Source organism: Amphibalanus amphitrite, unplaced genomic scaffold (genome assembly GCF_019059575.1).
Source record: "Amphibalanus amphitrite isolate SeventyFive unplaced genomic scaffold, NRLGWU_Aamphi_draft 001349F_arrow, whole genome shotgun sequence".
Lineage (NCBI taxonomy): Eukaryota > Metazoa > Arthropoda > Thecostraca > Balanomorpha > Balanidae > Amphibalanus > Amphibalanus amphitrite.
Genome location: NW_024882842.1, coordinates 53,173 through 71,333, shown reverse-complemented (window position 1 = coordinate 71,333; position 18,161 = coordinate 53,173). Strand labels below are relative to the sequence as shown.

General features: G+C 53.2%; 1 protein-coding gene across 1 annotated transcript; it reads left to right on the top strand.

The window, feature by feature from the left end:
* The first annotated feature begins 854 nt into the window (after positions 1-854).
* LOC122372349 (SWI/SNF-related matrix-associated actin-dependent regulator of chromatin subfamily B member 1-like) lies at positions 855-17,000 on the top strand. The gene is made up of 9 exons (XM_043349450.1): positions 855-1,058; positions 5,920-6,025; positions 6,592-6,733; positions 7,628-7,765; positions 9,810-9,937; positions 13,975-14,141; positions 14,633-14,778; positions 15,177-15,350; positions 16,247-17,000. Exons 1-9 carry the CDS (start codon positions 978-980, stop codon positions 16,284-16,286), a joined length of 1,122 nt encoding a protein of 373 aa, XP_043205385.1. The 5' UTR covers positions 855-977; the 3' UTR covers positions 16,287-17,000.
* Positions 17,001-18,161: the final 1,161 nt, after the last annotated feature.

The window sequence follows — 18,161 nt, the reverse complement described above, 5'->3', positions numbered from 1 at the left end:
ATTACCCACGGGTTGGAACCTGTCCATCCTGCCCGAGCAGTGAAGTTACCGAGTCGACGTCTATACAATGCGATGATGATCAAGCCTCAAAATGAAGCATCTCCCATCAGATGCATTTGTATGCCGGGTGGGCTTCCAGAAATCAACTTTACTTACGCACACACTTCCAGTCTCCAACAGCACAATTCCAGCGCCTCACATTGGCACCGAACTACCCACCGCTAACAGACCCCAGAAAGAAAGTCCCCCCCGGAAAACAACACTCCACCCCCACTCCACCGCACCCCTGTTCAGTCCCCCCGTGCTACAGGACCTTAAAATCGGGTACCAATCTCTGCGTCTCGTAACGGCGCACACACTCGTTTTTTTCCGCGACGCGCTAGCTCCACCAGGGGCGAAACGGCGAGGGGGGGTCGTACCCGCCCCCCCTCGGCCGGCGCGTATGTACATAGAAAACCAATAGGTCCGGCGAGGGTTAAATGTGCAATACAATTACAATACAATCTCAATTCTCAGGACCCCACGCAGGCTTTTGGCCCCTGTGACTCCCAAGGGTCCTTCTCCGGTCTCTGATCCCGGAGCGCCCAAAGAATGTCTCCAATCTCCATGGCATCTTGGGATGTGGCCTCTACTTTCCTATTACACCCTGGATACGCCAATCTGAATGAAACAATTCACGAAGACCGGTGCCAATTTGATGTCGTGCGGGACAGCATATCTTCAGGCGTCAACTAGTGCTGCCATCTCTGGACAGTGGACGGCAATAGCGAACTGGAAACTGCCTCGGCAGGATTATCTCGACGATGAAGTAAAAATGCTTCCATATAAGGAATACGAGCTACCAAATTTTCATTACTGACGCGCTTGTCTTGCATTTGACGCAGTTCATCTGAATTGGGTGCCGGTTTAGGTTGTAGGTTGTGTGATTTTATTCAATAGTTTTGTAATTAAAATTATTTGTCCTAAACATTCTCAAGATGTCTTTAAAAACTTACGGAGACAAGCCCATCAGCTTCCAATTGGAAGAAGGTGGTGAATTTTACTGTATTGGATCGGAGGTAAGTCATAGTTCAAGTTTGCTATTACAAAAAGTACAAACGAAATTATTTTTGAATTTTTGATTTATGCCTTCTTGCCTAGTTTGTGTCTGGCTGGAAAACAATGAGGTGCGATTCAAATAATTCTCATCAAATTTCGTTGGAATTTTTGACAAAAGTAGTGCTAGTGCCTTTTTCTTCAGTTAAAAATCCAAAGCATGCTAAACCATTTTGAGCTTTTGCAGGTGCGTAGGCACCGAGTGTTGCATGATCCTGTGATGACCTATGGTTGCATGGTGTGGATTTTGCATTGAGTGGTGCAGACCCTCACCCTAAACTGGTAAAATGTTTGTAGCTCAAGAACATAAAAAGTGAGGAAATCAGACTGCCAAGGAGGTGGATATCAAAACTTCAAAAAGCTTCATTTTGTGGTGAATCCATTATGTGTTATAGTCTTGTTACTTATTAGGTCTAGGCTGGTGCGGATTTCCAGCCAGGCTGTTGTGGGCTGGTGCAGATCAATCAATCAATCTTCCTGGTGCGGCTTGTTGACTGTTGCCATGCTTTGTTGTCTATATTTATCTGAAAGTAGGTTTGACTGGAAATAGTGTGGATGGATGTCATTGATTTCTTGGAATGAGTTATGTTCAAGCAATGTGTCTTCACAGAGCTTGGCACCTCCTTTCCTCAGTTGTTACTTGTTAAGGTACCTACATGCTGAATAAATTATTTTATCATGGCAGTTTGCTTACACAATGCATTATTCATGCTTTGACTTAGGTATCTTGTAGGCTGTCATGGTATACAGTCGTGTATTTTATAAGTGATGACTTATGGAGCATATTCATTATGAAATTTTTAATCTTTCAGTGCTAGCCTGGCTTAAACTTTCACCTACTTGACATGAATTTAAATGAAACACATCTAGGTACTTCACAGTTAAACCTAATTAATACCTACCAGGGAGCTCCCAGTGACCTGGAGATCACTGGGAGCCAATGATGAGGTTTGATACCAACAATATTTATGCCTCATACGTCTCAGTGGAGACTGAGCAAAGGCACATGGGCATTTTGCTCATATACTATCTTATCTGCTTTCCACATGATATGCAAACTACATTTGTGCTAAGCTAATGCTCAAGGCCCTGTTTCACCGGTGATAGCAGCACGCTGCTATTACACGTGTCAAATTGGGTTTCCATGGAAAGATCAACAAACCATGATGTCATCAATCTGTGTGATGTCATCAAATATTGCTGCTAACAGCTTCACGGCCGTGCGATCAAACAAATGTATCAAACGCATTCAATGAGATATCAACTCTGTTCCAAACACAGCTATGAAAAAGCTCACAGATTACACGAAACGTCATTAGTGTGACGTCATCACATTACGTCGGCTCGCGCAATTTGATAGCAGCGTGCTGCTATCAAATAGCAGCGTGCTGCCATCACCGGTGAAACAGGGCCCAAGTCTCGCTCAAATGGTAGGATGATTCTTACAGTCCCAAATGCCATAACCTGCCAATTTGCACATGTATAGACAGAGCAAGTGATATTTTTATAGTGTACCTACAGTTGTGTAGTTGGGATAGGTTGGGTCAGGTGAGGTCAGGCCAATGGCCAAGAGTCCCGCCAGATATTCATAGTAGCTGTTTACCATCACTGACAGCTTTGCTATGCGTGACAGGGACCAATAGCTTCGTTCTTGAATGCACAAATGATTGCTAAATTCGAAATCAGAGCTAAGTTGGTATGTCCATGGTCTAGAGAAAGAGGTCACAGGTTATCGAATTACTTTCTGAAATTTTCAAGATAAATGTAAAATTTATTAGTACCTAATACCTATGAGGTTACCGAAAGCTTTGTTACAAAAAAAGCTTTGTTACGGTAGACCGTTTTTACGCGCTTTTTCGCGAAAAACAGAGGTTCGTCCGGCCTCCTCCCCTCAAGTGCGAGGATTAAGCAAGCACCTGGCGAGAGATGGCTGCAGGGAGGCGGTTTACCGCGGGAGGGTCTCCGCTGGTATACTGCCGCCGCTGCTGTCGCCCCTTCCTTGCCGACCGAGTGGCCGCCGACCGGCTCGTTTCGCGGGGACGGGGTAAGCCGCTGAATTAATGATGCTTTGCGGACAGTTCACGCGTGTAAGGTGTCAGCACGCCCCTCATAGTGTCAGCACGCCCCTCATAGTCTCAGCACGCCCCTCATAGTGTCAGGCGTCAGCACGCCCCTCGTAGCGTGAGGCGGTGGCGGCCGCAGTCGATGGGTTGTTTGGGGAAGGGACGGGGGAAGGAAGCGAAGTAAGTGGGTGATTTAGATTTGTTTGGGACTTGTTTGGGCAGTAAATGAAGATTTGAACTTTTATCGTGGCATTTATGTGGGTACCAAACCTTCAATGACCTCGTTTCTTACCTATTTTCATACGAGTGACTGAAGTTAACGTTTTCCGAAAAAAAAATCCAGACTGTTCAGTGTTCATTGTTCAACGAGTTTGGTAGTTACATACTAGGTAGTATCGATTCGCTTGCATTCTTTACCATTCGCGATCGACGACAGTGCTCTAGGTAAAGTAGTTTTACTACTGGGTCATTGGGAGCTCGGTTCAGTTAGTGGCCGTGGCCGGCCACCGGCTTCATATCGCGGCGGGGACGCGGCGCGGGGAGCTGCATGCCGGTCACGCTCGACCAGCTCTCCGACTCCCCGACGAGTCGCCGGTCGGCGGTGCGTCGGCCACGGATCGACCCGTGAATTATGGACACCATATTATGACCTTCCATTCGATGCCCCTAAAGCCAGAGTAATCATCATAAACCTCCTTAAGTTGCTCCCAGGCGTCCCCGAAAATCGCCGTTTGGTGCGGGCGGCGGCTGTCGCTCCCCACTCTCCCTCCGTGCGCCGGTGCTCTGCTGGGCAGGCTCCGTCCGTGAACGGCGGCCGGTCGGCTGTTAGTGCGTCATTTGCCAGGGCCGATTGATCGGCGGACTCGTGTTTGGATTGCCGAGGGGCGCCGGCACGGGCCCTGCACTCGGCAGGCGGCGCCCCCCGGCCGGCCGACGCTGCATAGACCCTTTGATGCTGCTGTAACGCACACTGGAAGTCGGTGTTTGTGGCGTAGGAACGGCTGGAACATTGTGGGTGCATGGGTGCAGAAATCCAGCCATGGCCGGTGAAGCGGGGGGGGGGGGGGGGGCGACACCCGAGCGAAGGCTCGTTACGAGCTTTGAGGGTGTACCATGTCGAAAAGGTACCAACCGATAAGTGCATTTGGAAGCATTGACCCTCGCATGTGTTGAGGGGTCGGATGAACCCCCCCCCATGGTTGTTCGCAAATAACTCGCGCAAAAATTGGCCGATCGCGACGAAACTTTTAGTACCCTCGAGTTGATCAGTTTTACACCTACTGTAAAAATTTCATGACCCTGACCCAAAAGACCTTTGACCTGTGACCTGATTCTCGAGACCATGTTCGGCCGGAATCGCGATTTGGCGTATGTCAGCTCACATTATCCGCGCGTTTCCAGTCTTTTTGTGATTGTAGACGTCCAAACATGTGAAATGATGTTTTTCCCATGCATCACGGTGGGTGTGAAGATAACCTGAAGGTCAGGTCAGGTCATTGACCTTTGATGACCTCGGTTCACTTTTTCGAGTTTTACATGTTTCTAGGGTAGTTTATAGGGCTGATTTCGAATTTAGCATCCATTTGAACGTTTACGAAGTAGTTTTAGTGCTTTCGTGACATGCTACGACGCCGTCAGTGGTAGTTGACACCTACTATGGATAGCCGGTAGGACGCCTAATGGTTGACCTGACCTGACCTGACCCGATCTGGCCTAAATGCATGAAGAAATCATCTGTGATCAAAACTAACATCAGATATTTGTGATCAGCACCCCGAAAAACCCGATAACAGCTTCACTTTACGCAGTTCTAGCAGGTCCCGATTTTCCCGACTTTTGGAATATTGACCTGACCTGGAAGGTCAACCAATGAAGTAGGACCTTAAAATTGGGTATCATCGGCTTCCTCTCGTCACGGGCAACACCCTCGTTTTTTTCTGCGAAGCTCTAGCTCGATCAGGGGCCGAACGGCAGGGGGTCCGACCGACCTCCTCCCCCTCCCACTACACATTAGAAGCTGGAAAACGCTGCACACATTCGAGGGCTAATATTGTCAATATTGACTACCGCAAAAAGTAAAAGCGGCCAACTTAGCCATTTTCGAAAATATCGGGCTAAAATTTTTGACAGTGGGTCATCGGTTCGGTATGTGTTCAATCACATGCTCCATTTCCCTTTTTCAGCACAAATGTAAGTTTTGAAGACCATCACTGATCACAGTAGCAAATGCTTCGAAAGATGGATAGTAGGCAACATATCCTGAATTTGCCGTGCTGCATGGGAAGTAGTGTTGATGAAAAAGGGGTTTTTGGTTCAGATTATTGTGGGTGCAGAATACATTGTCTGCACCCACTGGATAAATATTGTGGGTGCAGCTGCACCCTTGCACCCATGGTTCCTACGCTTATGTTTGTGGACGTGATGAGCCAAGTTTGGACGAAGGGACGCGCTGTCTCCCCCCTCCCTCAATCTCTGACCTCTGCTGTCGGGGATAGGGGGTGGGCGGCCAGTGGAGCATTACTGACCGCTGTGTTTGCTAACTATGTCTGATAGATCTTGATCTCGTTGAACGATTAACAGATCCATCTGTAGGATAGTCCAGGAATGCCCACGCTCTTAGAGATTTCCACAGAACCGCAACTATTTTGTCCTTGCGCTCCTTTTCGACGCTGCTTTCCCTGTGTCCCGCGGTCGAAAGTCGGTAGGCTGTCAGCACACTGCCGGGCTCACCATGTCCCACTCATGCGCCGCCGTGTTTCAGGTGGGCAACTACCTGCGGCTGTTCCGCGGGTCCCTCTACAAGAAGTTCCCCGGCCTCTACCGCAAGTACATCAGCGTCGAGGAGCGCAAAAAGCTTATGGACATGGGTGAGCTGTCGCGGATCTCAGAACTAATTAATCTATCGGGATACACAGAGGTGATGGAGATTGCTGCAATGTTGTCCTCAGTCGATAATGTCGCGGTCTTACATACATGACCAACGAACCTCGAACGCTGTGGACACGTGCATTTACCAGCCGCTGTATGATTCTCTTTGAATGGATTGCGCTTGTTTTGGGCAATTCGTCGACTGTATCGTCACTCAGTCTTGACGGTGTCCAATACACTGCCATTCACAGGCTGTTTGACAGTCATCATTGTAGTGGCCAGCGTCCGGCAGCATAGGTGCGGCCGACACCAAAAATGCTGAGTATTAATAAAATGTTGTGTTTCTTCGAGGACATATGTGATATGATTGACTAGCAAAGGTTTCCCTGTTTTCCCTCTCCTAACGACTGACATTGAGCCTGTACGGCTTTAGGTAGAGACTCATCAAAAATCTTCCATGGCGCTTCTGGCACATCGGGACTCCCGTGCTAAAACCACTGGGGCTGGGTACCCGTGATACTTGAGTCACGTTCTTTGCTGAGCGTTTGTTCATTATTTTTTGCAGGTCTCAGTCAGCACATCCTGGCCTCAAGCGTGTCTTTGCTGCGCGCCTCCGAGATTGAGGATCTGATCACCGGCAAAGACGACCGGTACCGCTCGTCGGCCATGCAGAACGTGGTACCCAGCGAGGTGATCGCCGTACCCAAGTGAGTGTAGTGTCCTCGCTGCAGTCCTTATCACATTACACGCCGCCCCTCATACGCCAAACGCGCGTCCCACGTAGACACCCAATGCGTGTCCCCTCAGGCATTTAACAGGCCTCACCTCAGACACCTAACTCGCGCTCACCTCGGATACCAAACGTGCCTCACCTCGGATACCTAAGGCGCCTCACCTCGGATACCAAACGCGCCTCACCTCGGATACCTAAGGCGCCTCACCTCGGATACCTAACGCGCGCTCACCTCGGATACCTAACGCGCGCTCCCCTCGGATACCTAACGCGCGCTCACCTCGGATACCTAACGCGCGCCTACCTCGGATACCTAAGGCGCCTCACCTCGGATACCTAACTCCCGCTCCCTCCGATATCCCATATGAACATTACCATGCGGTCGTACGGCTTGATCACCGACACGCGTTCGATTGGATGTCTCACGCGATCCGACTATAAATCCGAGGATATGTATGTCAAAGAGTCACGTGCTGACCTAATTATCTGGCAATGACCCGCAACGATGGCACGCAGTGCTCGATGCAGAGAGCAGCCGCATATTTTATCCGTATAACTTTCATACGGCCGTCCTTTGGTCTAGTTTTATACCATGAGTCGTGAATCGTTCCTTCTGTGCCAATTTTCGTAAGTTGAGTAGGTTATCTGCTAAATAAATAGCTAAGAAGGGGTCAATATTAAGCCGAGAGTCTGGGCTAACTGACACAAGCTTTTTAGAAACGTGCCTCACGCCGTGCTGCTAAGGTTGTCCAGTACAAGGCGCTCTGATCCCTCTCTGTGCTTCTCCACTCTGCCCCAGCCCTGTGCTCTGCTACTCTCGCTGCTCTCCCACCCTCTCTCTTTCTCACACCTCTGTACCGCTCGGCAGGGAGATCAAGACGCCCCGGAAGAGCGCTGTGCACGTGCCGGCCCAGCCCAACAGCTCGCACATGGACCCGGTGCCGCAGTCGACGCCCATCAACCGGAACCGGGTGGTCACAAAGCGCGTGCGCACCTTCCCCATGTGGTGAGAGACCGGCGGCGGGTGGGAGAGGGGACGGATGAGGTTCTATGCTTTGAGTAGGCGTCTGAAGCGGTCACAGGTTTTTCTGATGTGGTCGACTAAGTACAAAACGTATTAGAAAATGTACAAAGCGAGTTGCAGATGCGAACATATTAGTGCAGTACGGGTGACTTGGTTTAAAGTTAAGTTCAGCATTCCCGAATCCTAATTTCAAGTCTCAGGCAAAGTGGCGAATTCGGTTCATTCGCCAGTCCTGTGCATATGTGTCTCCCAGAGATGAAGGGCTGTTGAATAATGTACAGCTCTCTGTATATAAGTGTGATGCGAGTCGGCTGCGCCGTCCCTCTGTCGGCTCTGCCGGGAAGGCAGTACTCGTGGGCCCCGTTCAGAGTGCCGTACCGGCCGTCCGGCGCCCGTCGGTGCTGTGTGCCAGTCGGGACCGGCCGGTCGGCCGGCGCGGGTCCCAGGCGGTCGGGAGTATTTATGCGGCCATCAGTGACTGCCGGCTGCCGGCCCAGGAGCGGCAACGGCCCCCCGGCGGCCGCCGACTCGGGCCGTGAGAAGCCCGGGGTGGGAGGCGGTCTGCCTGGAGCCAGCGGCCGGTCCGCCGGACAGGCTGACAGCGCTCACGAACAGGCTGCCTGTCCGCTCCCCCTGACAGGCCGTCTGACCGCTCCTGACAGGCCGTCTGACCGCTCCCCCTGACAGGCCGTCTGACCGCTCCCCTGACAGGCCGTCTGACCGCTCCCCCTGACAGGCCGTCTGACCGCTCCCCCTGACAGTCTGCCTGTCCGCTCCCCCTGACAGGCCGTCTGACCGCTCCCCCTGACAGGCCGTCTGACCGCTCCCCCTGACAGTCTGCCTGTCCGCTCCCCCTGACAGGCCGTCTGACCGCTCCCCCTGACAGGCCGTCTGACCGCTCCCCCCTGACAGGCTGCCTGACCGCTCCCCCTGACAGGCCGTCTGAACGCTCTCCCGGTCTGGCTTCTATCGCGTGCTGGGCCTGAATTAGATGGACTTAAATGTGAGGTAGTAACAGAAGTGGCCAGGTCAGAAACTACTGTTACACTTGGGCCATTTGTGCGGCAATAGCCTGTCTTGACTTATCGGCATGTGTCGGCGTGTATGCTCGTGCTAATGTACTTACAGGCGGCCTTGTTCGGTATTGGGACCCCTAGCGAATGCCGTATGAGGTTATAGGAACTTATAAGCTCCATCTCTGGGGATGAGCTATCGGATATGGCACGGTCTTCGGACCAAATGTGTGTGTGTGTGTGTGTTTTTTTTTTTTTTTTTTACTGTAACATGCGTCTCGGGTGGAGTATACAGCGACTGACTCTGGTCCCTTCGACATCCCGATGGCTGACACGGCTCTCTCTCTGACGCCCGTATGACTGACCCGTGTCTCTCCGAAGTTGACGCCCGAATGACTGAGTGGGCGGGCTACCATCAGCATTATCGACTCATGTTCGCTCGACGCTAGAATTGCATAGCGGCCATGAAACCACAGCCGATTGAATTAATCGCCCAGGACAGTCCAATGGACTTCTGGCTTTGCCGTCAAAGGACGTAAACTTTTCAAACAACAATTACGATTTACGAGGGCATTCATATGTGAGTTGCTGTCTTGTTAACGTCGGGCGCTGGGTTCACTCTACTTAGCGTTCGGAAGTGCAGTAGGAATATGCATGAACAATTAGCTCGTCGATGCTAATCGATTGTACTGAATTTGCTGTTTTGATGGGTAATTTCAGAACTGCACTTGCCCATTATGTTTATATTCGTTTGTGATTCTCTGATGCAGTGGAATGACGACCTCCTTTTTACACGTTTTGCTATGTTTTAAGCCCCTCTCCCCTGCTCTCAGTCCTGTTCTGTCCTGTCAATACCGTTAATGTTTAATGTGCTGTGGCTGCCCCGCCCTCCCCCGTGGTCTCTGTGTCACGTCGTCTTACCCCGCCCGCTGCGCGTACGTGCGGGCTGCTCCGCCCTTCCCCGTCGTCTCTGTGCCGCACCGTCTGACCCTGCCCGCTGCGCGTGCCGCCAGTTTCGACGACACGGACCCGGAGCTGATCCACGACAACGCCATGCAGGAGGAGCAGCTGGTGCCCATCCGGCTCGACATGGAGATCGAGGGACAGAGGCTGCGCGACATGTTCACATGGAACAAAAACGGTGAGACTAGCACGGGAAATTGGACTCTGATCAATTATATTTCTTTGTTCAGTGGGTTCTCGTGTTGTCACATACCGGGTGGCCCAGAAAAAAAAAACGTTCCCAACTTTAAATCAACATTTTATGTTATTCGGGTAATTATTTTTTAAATGGTTCGTGTTTCTAGCATGCCATGTAAAAATTACTTTTTTGCTCAGATGTTACTAAAAAATGTGAGTGAACGGGCCACTTCCATCTCGGTACCACGGCCTGCAGCCATGACTGCTACTGGCAACTAGCCTCACTGATGGTTCAGGCCTTAGGATGGCACATTCCCTCTAGTTTTTTTCCCTATTCGGTCGAGTTACTGTTTGATCTTCTTGAAGGGAAGGCGATCAGCAGTAACCCATGCACCGTGCCACTCCTGCTCGAAACAGGACTTAGTGTTGAAACGAATTACATCCATTAACACCATTTTGGCTCAGTATTTGAATATTCGGCACATAAGTGGGACAAAAATATTTCAAACAACAACACACGTGCTGGTTTCATTCACGTGTTCCATTTTTCTATTTTTTTCCTAACATGGTACGTCTAAGCCAATCATCGCTACCGTCCAACATAGGCAAAAAAAAGCAAAAACGTCTTACTTAATTCAACATAAGATTGCTGGCTTGAAAATGATGATAGAGTGTTACAATTTGGCATACCAATGCGCAAAGAAGTGACGTAAACTTTATGAGAATTTTGGCTCGTTATTTGCACTCAACTTTGAGATATAGGCCTCCAAAGCTCGGAACGTTTTTTTTGGGGGGGGGGGGCACCCGGTATAGTCATATTTGTGTTGCCGTAAGGCTGGTTTTATAAGATTCATCACAATATTTTGGAGGCCTTTCTGCTTTCAACAGGTTACGTCATTAATGCCACGGGCTCGAACTGATGAATCGTCGTGCTGACTCCTCCGTCCGCCGCACAGACGCCGGTCACGCCGGAGCAGTTTTTCCGCTCACCCCCCCCCCCCCCTCTCCTCCCCGCTCTCAGAGACGCTGATCACTCCGGAGCAGTTTTTCCGCTCACCCCCCCTCTCCTCCCCGCTCTCAGAGACGCTGATCACTCCGGAGCAGTTTTTCCGCTCACCCCCCCCCCTCTCCTCCCCGCTCTCAGAGACGCTGATCACTCCGGAGCAGTTTTTTCGCTCACACCCCCTCTCCTCCCCGCTCTCAGAGACGCTGATCACTCCGGAGCAGTTTTTCCGCTCACCCCCTCTCCTCCCCGCTCTCAGAGACGCTGATCACTCCGGAGCAGTTTTTCGCTCACCCCCCCCCCCCCCCTCTCCTCCCCGCTCTCAGAGACGCTGATCACTCCGGAGCAGTTTTTCCGCTCACCCCCTCTCCTCCCCCCTCAGAGACGCTGATCACTCCGGAGCAGTTTTTCCGCTCACCCCCTCTCCTCCCCGCTCTCAGAGACGCTGATCACTCCGGAGCAGTTTTTCCGCTCACCCCCTCTCCTCCCCGCTCTCAGAGACGCTGATCACTCCGGAGCAGTTTTTCCGCTCACCCCCTCTCCTCCCCGCTCTCAGAGACGCTGATCACTCCGGAGCAGTTTTTTCGCTCACCCCCTCTCCTCCCCGCTCTCAGAGACGCTGATCACTCCGGAGCAGTTTTTCCGCTCACTCCCTCTCCTCCCCGCTCTCAGAGACGCTGATCACTCCGGAGCAGTTTTTCCGCTCACTCCCCCTCTCCTCCCCGCTCTCAGAGACGCTGATCACTCCGGAGCAGTTTTTCCGCTCACCCCCCCTCTCCTCCCCGCTCTCAGAGACGCTGATCACTCCGGAGCAGTTTTTCCGCTCACCCCCTCTCCTCCCCGCTCTCAGAGACGCTGATCACTCCGGAGCAGTTTTTTTTCGCTCACCCCCTCTCCTCCCCGCTCTCAGAGACGCTGATCACTCCGGAGCAGTTTTTCCGCTCACCCCCTCTCCTCCCCGCTCTCAGAGACGCTGATCACTCCGGAGCAGTTTTTCCGCTCACCCCCTCTCCTCCCCGCTCTCAGAGACGCTGATCACTCCGGAGCAGTTTTTCCGCTCACCCCCTCTCCTCCCCGCTCTCAGAGACGCTGATCACTCCGGAGCAGTTTTTCCGCTCACCCCCTCTCCTCCCCCCTCAGAGACGCTGATCACTCCGGAGCAGTTTTTCCGCTCACCCCCTCTCCTCCCCGCTCTCAGAGACGCTGATCACGCCGGAGCAGTTTTTCCGCTCACCCCCCCTCTCCTCCCCGCTCTCAGAGACGCTGATCACTCCGGAGCAGTTTTTCCGCTCACCCCCCTCTCCTCCCCGCTCTCAGAGACGCTGATCACTCCGGAGCAGTTTTTCCGCTCACCCCCCGCTCTCAGAGACGCTGATCACTCCGGAGCAGTTTTTCCGCTCACCCCCCGCTCTCAGAGACGCTGATCACTCCGGAGCAGTTTTTCCGCTCACCCCCCCTCTCCTCCCCCCTCAGAGACGCTGATCACTCCGGAGCAGTTTTTCCGCTCACCCCCTCTCCTCCCCGCTCTCAGAGACGCTGATCACTCCGGAGCAGTTTTTCCGCTCACCCCCTCTCCTCCCCGCTCTCAGAGACGCTGATCACTCCGGAGCAGTTTTTCCGCTCACACCCCCTCTCCTCCCCGCTCTCAGAGACGCTGATCACTCCGGAGCAGTTTTTCCGCTCACCCCCCCTCTCCTCCCCGCTCTCAGAGACGCTGATCACTCCGGAGCAGTTTTTTCGCTCACCCCCTCTCCTCCCCGCTCTCAGAGACGCTGATCACTCCGGAGCAGTTTTTCCGCTCACACCCCCTCTCCTCCCCGCTCTCAGAGACGCTGATCACTCCGGAGCAGTTTTTCCGCTCACACCCCCTCTCCTCCCCCCTCAGAGACGCTGATCACTCCGGAGCAGTTTTTCCGCTCACCCCCCTCTCCTCCCCGCTCTCAGAGACGCTGATCACTCCGGAGCAGTTTTTCCGCTCACTCCCCCTCTCCTCCCCGCTCTCAGAGACGCTGATCACTCCGGAGCAGTTTTTCGCTCACCCCCCTCTCCTCCCCGCTCTCAGAGACGCTGATCACTCCGGAGCAGTTTTTCCGCTCACCCCCCCCCCCCTCTCCTCCCCGCTCTCAGAGACGCTGATCACTCCGGAGCAGTTTTTCGCTCACCCCCCTCTCCTCCCCGCTCTCAGAGACGCTGATCACTCCGGAGCAGTTTTTCCGCTCACTCCCCCTCTCCTCCCCGCTCTCAGAGACGCTGATCACTCCGGAGCAGTTTTTCGCTCACCCCCCTCTCCTCCCCGCTCTCAGAGACGCTGATCACTCCGGAGCAGTTTTTCCGCTCACTCCCTCTCCTCCCCGCTCTCAGAGACGCTGATCACTCCGGAGCAGTTTTTCCGCTCTCCTCCCCGCTCTCAGAGACGCTGATCACTCCGGAGCAGTTTTTCCGCTCACCCCCCGCTCTCAGAGACGCTGATCACTCCGGAGCAGTTTTTCCGCTCACCCCCCCTCTCCTCCCCGCTCTCAGAGACGCTGATCACTCCGGAGCAGTTTTTCCGCTCACCCCCCCTCCTCCCCGCTCTCAGAGACGCTGATCACTCCGGAGCAGTTTTTCCGCTCACCCCCCGCTCTCAGAGACGCTGATCACTCCGGAGCAGTTTTTCCGCTCACCCCCCCTCTCCTCCCCGCTCTCAGAGACGCTGATCACTCCGGAGCAGTTTTTCCGCTCACCCCCCCTCCTCCCCGCTCTCAGAGACGCTGATCACTCCGGAGCAGTTTTTCCGCTCACCCCCCCTCCTCCCCGCTCTCAGAGACGCTGATCACTCCGGAGCAGTTTTTCCGCTCACCCCCTCTCCTCCCCGCTCTCAGAGACGCTGATCACTCCGGAGCAGTTTTTCCGCTCACCCCCCCTCCTCCCCGCTCTCAGAGACGCTGATCACTCCGGAGCAGTTTTTCCGCTCACCCCCCCTCCTCCCCGCTCTCAGAGACGCTGATCACTCCGGAGCAGTTTTTCCGCTCACCCCCCCTCCTCCCCGCTCTCAGAGACGCTGATCACTCCGGAGCAGTTTGGCGAGGTGGTGTGTGACGACCTGGACCTGAACCCGATGGTGTTTGTGCCGGCCGTGGCGCAGAGCATCCGCCACCAGCTGGACACGTACCCCACCGAGACGGTGGCCGAGGAGGCCTCCGACCAGCGCGTCGTCATCAAGGTGGGTGACCGCAGGCACCGCGGAGCGCCGGCGGGCCGCGCGCACCGCCGGGAAACGCAGGGTGTTTGTGCAGTGCGGGCGATGCGTGGACACGAATTATTGCAGTTTCTTGCCGGTGTGTTGTCGATGGCTGTTATTGGTTCGCTTATAATTGGCGTGTTTTCAACTTCGCGTACCAGGGAATTTTGTGGAAATGGTTCTGTTCATAGTGATACTCGATACTCGTAATTGATGTCCAATTATATCGATCGTTATCGTGTTGTTCCTTTTTACGTTCCGTGGTATTTTTCTGTTCTGACGCTCGCAGTCTGTTTTGCTGAGCAGTGGTCTGACTATGGCATTATGTTCTGTCCAGCCCTGTACTGACTATTGCAGTCTATTCTGACTATTGAAGTCTTTCCGCTCAGCTCTGTTGTGATTCGACTACCGCCGCCTGTTTTATGCATTATGTCGCGTTCAGCTCTGTTCTGACTGTCGTTCCCTGCCGCCAGCTGAACATCCACGTGGGTAACATTTCTCTGGTGGACCAGTTCGAGTGGGACCTGGCCAACCCTGACAACAGTCCGGAGCAGTTCGCGCACAAACTGTGCGCAGAGCTCGGCCTGGGTGGGGAGTTCGTCACGGCCATCTCCTACAGGTGAGACGCGCCCCGCCGAGACGGCCGGGCGCCGGGGACTGGTGTCGCAACACTGCGCCGGAAGGGGGGGGGGGTATGTTTGCTGCATCGTTATAATATTTTCATCCACGGGTCTCGTTCTGTTGTTGGTATATGTAGTGTGTGTTAAGTTCAGGACTCACAGATCCAGTAGTCCTAGCTCGCTGGCCATTGCCAAGACTCTCGCCCTTAACCGAGCGACCCCTGACCTGATTTGGGTCGGTTATGGCTCGTCCGGGGGTACAGGAGGGGTATTGACTCGCTTGACCTGTGCTATGTGCTGTCACAACCTCACAGTCCTCATGAGTGGGACCTGTGTGTCTGACCTGTCACCTGTGCCCTCGCTACTTGTCTGACCTGTGATCCGTCTCTGCCGGCAGTATCCGCGGCCAGATCAGCTGGCACCAGAAGTTTGCGTTCAGCGAGCACAGTCTGACGACGATCGGCCAGCCGTACCGGCAGCGGCACGAGGCGGACAACTGGGGACCGTTCCTGGAGGCGCTCACAGACGCCGAGATGGAGAAGAAGATCCGCGACCAGGACAGGAACACCAGGTCAGTACTGGGGAACCGGGGCAGGAACACCAGGTCAGTGGCGGGGGACCGGGACAGGAACACCAGGTCAGTGGCGGGGGACCAGGACAGGAACACCAGGTCATTGGGGACCGGGACAGGAACACCAGGTCAGTGGCGGGGGACCGGGGCAGGAACACCAGGTCAGTGGCGAGGGACCAGGACAGGAACACCAGGTCAGTGGCGGGGGACCGGGGCAGGAACACCAGGTCATTGGGGACCGGGACAGGAACACCAGGTCAGTGGCGGGGGACCGGGGCAGGAACACCAGGTCAGTGGCGAGGGACCAGGACAGGAACACCAGGTCAGTGGCGGGGGACCGGGGCAGGAACACCAGTGGGGTCAGTGGGGACCGGGGCAGGAACACCAGGCCAGTCAGTAGGGAAAGGGGGGAACACCAGGTCAGTGCCGAGGGATACTGAAACACCAGGTCAGTGACGTAGGTGAGGGTGGAGGGGGGGGGGGGCGACCGATACACCCAGTCCGACAGGTGTTGAGGTGGCGCCGTGTACGACGCTAGATGATGCGGAGATAGAGGTGCTGTTGAGTTGGTGGTGGTCACCTAATATAGACATGCAGGCCGGACGTTAGTATGTGTAGCCTAGTCTGATCTGGTGATGTGACTTCGCCTTACCCTTTCAGTCGAAATTACAGTAAGGTGTCCGCTTGGTGTCCTGATCGGCCCGAAGTGGATTGTTGAGGCGTGTCATCAGAACGTTGTCGCATAAAACCCCGGCCCTCGCAACAAAACTTTGTATCGTTGCCTTGTCAGTGCAGGTCAACGTGTCGCTTTACGTATTTCGTACAAGATGTATGCAGGTACGTTGGTCTCTTCACGTAACCGTGCTGACCGATTGATTTTGACGCTCTGTCGCCAGGCGTATGCGTCGGCTGGCCAACACCACGCCGGGATGGTGAGGAGGGCTCCCCGACACGTGCGGCGGTGGACGGTGGCCGAACGCGTGCCGGCCCGCTCCCTTCGGTGGACAGATGGGGGACAGAGGCGGCGGGATGGGCTGCTGTGGAGCAGCGGGCGCCGTGTCGCACTGTCCGACCGGACAGACGGCGCGCCAGGCGGCCCCGGGCGCCCTCTGTCGCCCTCCCCTGTCGCCGGCGAGCTGCTGTCGTCTGGCAGCCCGCCGTCTGTCTGTAGTGCAGAGTCTGCCCGGGAGGGAATCGCTGCCACCGGTGTGTGTCAGATATGCGCCTTGGTGTGGACCTGAAGACAAAGCTCCTCTACATCAGACGGCGAACTAACTCGGAGGTCGAGGACCGGGCCCGGGGGGGGGGGGGGCAATCATGTGCTCGTTGTCGGCGCTTCATTTTTGTATCAATCATTCATCATTGCTAGGTCAAAATGCTCTGGCTTCTCATGAGGACGTGCTGTAATATTACAGATCGATATTTTGGCCACCTTCCATTTTCGATGTATCCAAAGGGCGCTCTATGGTAATGGCAATTTGTGTGTGGCGTTCGTTTGAAACAAACCCACCGGTATTTTACCCGATATCGGTTTCTTCGTAGAGCACCATTTTTTATGGCGTTCTTTGCTCGTATGTTTTCGGAATCATTTCGGTTCTCATGTATCATGTTTTGTGAGTCTCACCATCATAATATAAGACTTCTTAAAAAGATATGTGGGTTATGTCGTATTGGTTCTGCCGGTGATCAATTGGTGCGAATTCTTGTGCTTCAGGAATCGTACTGACCGCTGACCTTAGTTCTGCAAGTTATTGTAACTCACTGATGACTGAACAGACCTCAATAGTGACTGGCAATGGTACAAAGTCACCTTTCTGCTTTGTGTATCGACCTTTCAATGTGGACTTTGACAACAAGCTGTATGCTGCGCAGGCGTGTGGGTGTGCCACGCATGCGACGTCGTGTTGACATGATCAGGCCATATAGGCTCGGTCAAGTTATAATGAGCAGGTTACGATGTAGATTGACCTATTTATATTATTTTCACTACGGGGTAGATGATATTTCCCCGTCAAAGTCTAGAGCCATAAATGCATATTTTTTCGGCTAGAAAATTGACATGTCAAGAGGTCATGCCTTCATCTGCGTGTAGTCGAGGTATGTACGGTCTGGTAGGTCGATTGTTTGTTTGTTTTCTTGGTTATTTAAAGTGACCCTCCCACCTTCAAAAAAGTTAATGAATTGGCATGAAAGTGATGTCGCTCGGTTCAGAAAGAGCAAAAATGAATATCTACCAAATTTAATCGAAAAATATTCACCGGTTTTCAAGATATTAGACTTTTACTTTTGTTTACTTTTTGGGATCTCCGCTGTTCCTAGCGACTTTATTTGAAAGTGCGGCATTTGTTGCGCGCAAAGCAGCACAAGAAGCAGCATATACCACCGCGTGCTGCCAAACGTTTTAGTAAAAGATTTAAAAATCGTTAGATCTCCGCTGACGTCACAAATTCTAAGGGGGCATACCAATGCATTAGCCCCTTAGAATCCGAAAACTGCAAGTTTGAAACTCCATATCTCCGAATTAAAGCATTTTTCGATGTTGTGAATGCCCAAACCGGTATTTTCAGGCCATGGCCACCAATTTGGCTATCTCACCTCAAAACTAATGTTAAGGTGGGAGGGTCCCTTTAACGACGCATCAGTCAGACTTGGTGCCCGTGAACATGTGGTGCTGTGGGGCTGTTCACCACATATCAGTGACTGGGTTTTACGTTAATCAGAAATGGAAAATATCAACCTGGTGCGTGTTCCAAAAATTCAATCAGTTCGATCCAAACGGCCCCAAGTAAAAGAATTAATTTAAGAGCGGGT